The following is a 6936-nucleotide window of genomic DNA, read 5'->3' on the forward strand; positions in this document are numbered from 1 at the left end:
CCCACATTTATGATATAGAAAGTTTAAAAACGGGTCGAATTTGACCCCAACAGGAGGGTTAAAATGTGTTTGTTTGAGAGGACAGCTGTGTGTGTGCGCGGAGTATTTTTTCAACGCGCACGCGCACACGCCTTCTCTCCTCCACTACGGACCACGTGACCGAGCTGCTTCATTCATCCACCCCAAATGTAGTAAAACGTGCGTGCACGGCGCCGGGGAGCGCGTGCAGACGAAAAAAAAAGGAGGGAGGAGAATAAATAAAGATGAATGTGTGATTTCTGACTGAGTGAGGCTCGAGCTCTGCTGATCGGTTATCGATCCGCCTGCATGCCTGAGCAGACAATGGCAGCGCGCGCACACCTGCACGCGCACGCATTCACGCAGCCAAAACACAACAGAGTGGACACATACAGGCTGCACTCAAGTGATTCCTGCACACCAAAAAAAAAAAAAAGGAGATTCACACATTCATTCATTCACTCACTCACTCATTCATTCACTGTCCTCAGATGTCGCCAGCATCATCTCACACGCACACGCGACCGCGCACGTGATTTACAGCGAGGTGTTCCTGCACAGCTCGGTGCAAAATGAGGACACGTTCAAGAATCCTTAGCCCACCTTTAATGACACACACACACACACACACACACACACACACACACACACACATATATATACACACACACACACACACACACACACACACACACACAGAGAGAGAGAGGTTGAGATTATTATATTAATATAGGATATATATAGGCCTATATTATCAGGGTCACATGGAATCTGTGGACGAATATTTGAAGCAGATTTTAAGCCACTTAAATTCAAACTGAGTGTTTACCCATCTCCGCCCAGAGTCCGCTACACTCTGCACGCTCTCATTCAGGATCACCGCTGCAAGCTGCAAAAATAAAATCCGTTTTTGGGCTCCAATATTCCTGCATTAGCTCTGCCATGTGCTGCCGCTGCCGCTGCCAGAGACTACAACACCCAGGGTGCAACATGGAGAGCCAAACGGCTGCTGCATGTTCCCGTGCTACCAGCCACTCATTGTTTGCTTGTTTGGGCTGCTGAGTGAAGCTAACCTGCAGCTGAGCCTCCTATACTGGAGTTGCACACTCTGCCCTCAACCCATTCAGCCTCCTTTCTCTCACATACACAATTAGTGTTGTGTAGATGTGTTTATGTAGCCTATTTATTGTTTATTTCATTTAAATGTTTGTTTATGTGTATGCACCAACCACCAAATTCCTCTAAGTGTGTACTTGGCAACAGACCTGTTTCTGATGGAGATTGGGATTCATTTGCAGGAGGATGGAGCTGACAATACCACTACACACACATGCGTAAAATATCCCCAAAATCACAACACGTTGGCTGCGCTTCCACGCCACATCCACGCACAGCGTGCTCCCTGCTGTTTGCTCCCGTTCGTGTTTCTGCTGCTGGGCTTTGGTGTTTGCGGGCTGCAGTGTTGCAACATGCAGCCTTTCACCCACTCTCTCTCTCTATCTATCTCTGTGTGTGTGTGTGTGTGTCTGCTTACCTGCACATAAAGTTCCCAGCAGAAGTGCACAGGTCAGCCAGGAGAGAAACATATTCCCTTCAGTTGGAGGCGGTCGCCGCTGCGCTGTCCGCCGGTTCCTCCTCCAACATTTACAACACAAAGTTAACGAGGGACGCTGCGTAAAACCACCAGCCAGGCCCGGGCTGTCCACTGGGCTTTGTGTTCACTGTGTGTGTGTGTGTGTGTGTGTGTGTGTGTAATAATCCAGCCAGCAGCCTCCTCCTCCTCTTTCTCCGCCTCTTTCTCCTCCAAAAAGAACCGGACCCGCACGGTTCTACTGAGAACTTCCCCGCGTTTCCGGAGCCATGCGGGGCGGACAGCAGCGGCGGCTCAGCCCGGGGTCCCTTGCGCTCTCAGCCCGCTGATAGATCCCCCGGAAAACAATCCCAAAAAAAGAGTCCCGGTTGTTGGTGTGAAAGCAGCCCGCAGCCCAGCGCTCCTGTGGCCGTGTCTCCTCCTCTGTGGCTCGGTGCAGCTCTCTCCTCCGCCCCGTTCTCTCTCTCTCTCTCTCTCTCTCTCTCTCTCTCTCTCTCTCTCTCTCTCTCTCTCTGCCCGGGGCTGCTGGGGACAGGCAGGAACGGGGTGGGGGTGTCAAGCTGCACCCACCGGCCCCAGATCACCTGCTTCCGGTTTCAAAATAAAACGCTCGCAGCCACCATAAAGGGGAAGAATCTGAATCAGTGCCAAGTCAGTAGCACTTACCAGGAATGTGCCTTGGTTGTTGGTGCATACATTAACACATTAAACATTAAACAAACAATAACTGCAGAAACAACTAACACATACATAGCTATTTAAACATTAAGAAAAGAGAGGCAGTATGAATTAGTGCAGGATGTGCAGAGGACAGGATGAGTCTTAGTATTAAGAGTGGAGTCGGACACATTTCTAGAATGAGTTAAACATGTTAAGATGTCAGTTTAAATTTCTGGCTCTTGACAATCTTAAAAAAAACGGAACCGGCGGGCCCACAACACAAGTCTGGCATAGCCACAGATGCATTCTGGGATAGGACAAATAAACTCTCTGGGCTTCAAACCAATCACAATCATCTTGGGCGGCGCTAAGCTCTGGACGCGACTCTGGTAAATAGGGTTACACGCACACACACAAACACACACACAGACACGAACTGTTGACCCAATCCAGTAGCGTGAGCTATTTAAATTAGCTGATACATGGTTACACCTCATTGGCTCTTAGCAGTGGATCTCTGTGTGGACTTCGTCCACAAAAATCACACCATTTAGTCCCAAAACCTCCCAGTTAGAGAGGAAATTATCTAAAATATTCTTTATAAATCTTTACAATTCCCTGAAAGAACCAAGCAGGTCTGCCTTGTTGCACGATCCAGAGAAAAGTTGTCTCTTTATGTCTCTTTGTGTTCCTTTTGTGTGTTTTTGACCACAAAACGAGAGATTTTTCAAGTGTTTAGTTTCCACTTAGATCCAGAGCTAAGAAAGAAGGAAGCAACACAGAGCTTTTATTTTGATGATCTTGACCGGAAGTTCTGCCCTTTGTTTTTGTTCTGACAGTGTTTGGAGCACCCGAGCTGAACTGAGTCCAAAATGGCTCCTAAAGAGAGAGAGCGAGAGAAAGGGAGAGAGAGAGAGAGAGAGAGAGAGAGGAGAGAGACAGGGAGAGAGAGAGAGAGAGAGAGAGAGAGAGAGAGAGAGAGGGAGAGAGAGAGAGAGAGAGAGAAGAGAGGGAGAAGAAAAAGGAGAGACATAGAGAGAGACAGAAAATAATTTAACTATACATGTCGCTATGATGCAGAAAATGGTACCGTTGCATTTCCCCCCCGACTCACCTGTTTCCTGGGTGAAAGTCTTGTGTTTTCTCCTTAACTTCTTCAGGACGTGAACACCTGTTTCCTGGTGAAAGTCTTGTGTTTTCTCCTTAACTTCTTCAGGACGTGAACACCTGTTTCCTGGTGAAAGTCTTGTGTTTTCTCCTTAACTTCTTCAGGACGTGAACACCTGTTTCCTGGTGAAAGTCTTGTGTTTTCTCCTTAACTTCTTCAGGACATGAACACCTGTTTCCTGGTGAAAGTCTTGTGTTTTCTCCTTAACTTCTTCAGGACGTGAACACCTGTTTCCTGGTGAAAGTCTTGTGTTTTCTCCTTAACTTCTTCAGGACATGAACACCTGTTTCCTGGTGAAAGTCTTGTGTTTTCTCCTTAACTTCTTCAGGACATGAACACCTGTTTCCTGGGTGAAAGTCTTGTGTTTTCTCCTTAACTTCTTCAGGACGTGAACACCTGTTTCCTGGGTGAAAGTCTTGTGTTTTCTCCTTAACTTCTTCAGGACGTGAACACCTGTTTCCTGGGTGAAAGTCTTGTGTTTTCTCCTTAACTTCTTCCAGGACATGAACACCTGTTTCCTGGGTGAAAGTCTTGTGTTTTCTCCTTAACTTCTTCCAGGACATGAACACCTGTTTCCTGGGTGAAAGTCTTGTTTTCTCCTTAACTTCTTCAGGACGTGAACACCTGTTTCCTGGGTGAAAGTCTTGTGTTTTCTCCTTAACTTCTTCCAGGACGTGAACACCTGTTTCCTGGGTGAAAGTCTTGTGTTTTCTCCTTAACTTCTTCCAGGACATGAACACCTGTTTCCTGGGTGAAAGTCTTGTGTTTTCTCCTTAACTTCTTCCAGGACGTGAACACCTGTTTCCTGGGTGAAAGTCTTGTGTTTTCTCCTTAACTTCTTCAGGACGTGAACACCTGTTTCCTGGGTGAAAGTCTTGTGTTTTCTCCGTAACTTCTTCCAGGACATGAACATCTGTTTCCTGGGTGAAAGTCTTGTGTTTTCTCCGTAACTTCTTCAGGACGTGAACACCTGTTTCCTGGGTGAAAGTCTTGTGTTTTCTCCGTAACTTCTTCCAGGACATGAACACCTGTTTCCTGGGTGAAAGTCTTGTGTTTTCTCCTTAACTTCTGCAGGACCCTTTTCAGAGATATGTCTATGAATGCTACCTGAGAATAGGCTAATCAGGCCTACCTCTCTCTCTCTCTCTCTCTCTCTCTCTCTCTCTCTCTCTCTCTCTCTCTCTCTCTCTCTCTCTCTCCGCCATCAGCTGATGTTACATAAGTTCAGACAAAACGCAGACATGAAGCAGACAGCTGTGTTGTTGCTGGCTCAGGATCAAACACACACATCCAGAAACATAGAGACATGAGCGCTTAACATGCCTGAACACACACACACACACACACACACACACACACACACACACAGGGTCGACTCTGCAGTGACATCATTGATCCATCACCCACACATTTCACAATCAGAGCGAGAAACTCCTCCACCAACTGTGAGCTGTCTGACTTTATGGACTTTTTATCTGTCCACATGAAGTTTGCTCCGGCAGAGTTTGTGCTGCACACCTGAGCCCGAGGGCAGGAACGTTCCCTCCTCTTATTGGTCAGATGTGTCTGGGGGGCGGGAGCAAGAAAGTAAACCCAGGAAGAAGGTCCTGTTCTGGACATGATATTTTGAATCCCACTATGGCCACGCCAAGACCTGCCCTTTAATAGCATTTATTGGCCAGGCGTCCATGAGAACCCAAGGTAACGTAACCCCATTTGTTCAGGTCCTATCCCCTGACCAATCGGCTATCCTAACTTTAACCACTCAAGGTCAAATGCCTAACCCCAACCAATCGAGCTGCTTCGTAGGGCGGGTCTTGGCGTGGTCATAGTGGGATTCCTAATTTTGCGTTCTGGACGTCTACGGGGTCCAACCAGCTCATTTCATTTGAATAATCAGGCACTGGCACCAAGACTTAGGTCTGCTCTCATGGCTTCTGTCTCCAACTGCAAGATTAATTTCTTTTGTGGTGTTATGTGGTATGTCTTCATCATCATCATCACCATCATCATCATCATCATCATCATCATCATCATCATCGCATCACACAAGACAAAAAAACATTAGCGACCAAAGAGGTGGAAAAAGCAACACAAACAATACATATTGTATCGATATTTTGTGCCAGACCGATGAAGACATGAATCTAAATATGAGAGAAATTAGCCTTTTTTTGATTTCTTTTGTTGTATTATACAGGATGTCTTCATCATCATCATCATCATCATCATCATCAACATCATGAATGGAGCTCGTTAAACAGTAAATTGTTAAATGGTTCAGTTTGATGAAATTAATTCTTGTTTGTTGCCTCCAGACGGAATCATTTCTCTCTCTATCTCACACACACACAAACACTCACACATGCACACACACACACACACACACACACACACACAACACACACACACACACACACACACACACACACACACACACACACACACACACACACACACACACACACACACACACACACACACACACACACACACACACACACACACACACACACACACACACACACACACACACAACACACACACACACACACACACACACACACACACACACACACACACACACACACACTCACACACACACACACACACACACACACACACATACACACACACACACACACACACACACACACTCACACACACACACACACACAACACACACACACACACACACACACACACACACACACACACACACACACACACACACACACACACACACACACACACACACACACACACACACACACACACACACACATAGACACACACAGACACACACACACCTTGCACATACACGCACACACACACACACACAGCCTCCCATCTTCAGAGTCTACAGCCAATTTGGTCGATTAGGAACCTGTTAATTCCGTCTATTAAACCCTGTGTTCATTTGTCCAATTAAGTCTTGAGCTAATTGAGTCTGGGGAGCAGAGTGAGGGGGGCGGGGGGGAGAGGTTGGGCCTAATTAGGCGGATGTCATCTGCCAAACACATTAACTGACATTTAAAACAAAAAAAGGAAAAGGAAGAATGTTCCAAAGCAGGATGAGGTTAATTGACAGCTCGTTAAGGAATTAACTGATTAACACACTGGAGGGAGTTCATGACTGACAGCTGTGTGACTTCCCACGATGCACAGCTGCAGGTGAGGTCGATGCCGTGTTGTTTGTCTTTGTGTGTGTGTTTTGTGTGTGTGTGTGTGTGTGTGTGTGTGTGTGTGTGTGTGTGTGTGTGTCTGTGTCTGTGTTTGTGTGTGTGTGTACTGAAGATTTAGCTCTTCAGTTCTCACCCTGATTTCCATTCGACAGAGTTCAAAGTCGCTGCAAAGGCACATTGAGAAGCTACAGATAAGTACGCCTGGACACCACGTGTGTGTGTGTGTGTGTGTGTGTGTGTGTGTGTGTGTGTGTGTGTGTGTGTGTGTGTGTGTGTGTGTGTGTGTGACATTAAATCACTCCCACAGGTTTTAA

General features: G+C 46.6%; 1 protein-coding gene across 1 annotated transcript in view; it reads right to left on the reverse strand.

The window, feature by feature from the left end:
- The window catches only part of LOC114548898 (activin receptor type-2B), a 24826-nt gene extending 23061 nt beyond the window's left edge, over positions 1-1765 (reverse strand). Inside the window, exon 1 of the mRNA XM_028568924.1 lies at positions 1553-1765. Within this exon, the coding sequence (XP_028424725.1) occupies positions 1553-1604 (52 nt within the window). The 5' untranslated portion in view covers positions 1605-1765. The remainder of the gene's footprint in view (positions 1-1552) is intronic.
- Positions 1766-6936: the final 5171 nt, after the last annotated feature.

Source organism: Perca flavescens, chromosome 22 (genome assembly GCF_004354835.1).
Source record: "Perca flavescens isolate YP-PL-M2 chromosome 22, PFLA_1.0, whole genome shotgun sequence".
Taxonomy (NCBI): Eukaryota; Metazoa; Chordata; class Actinopteri; order Perciformes; family Percidae; genus Perca; species Perca flavescens.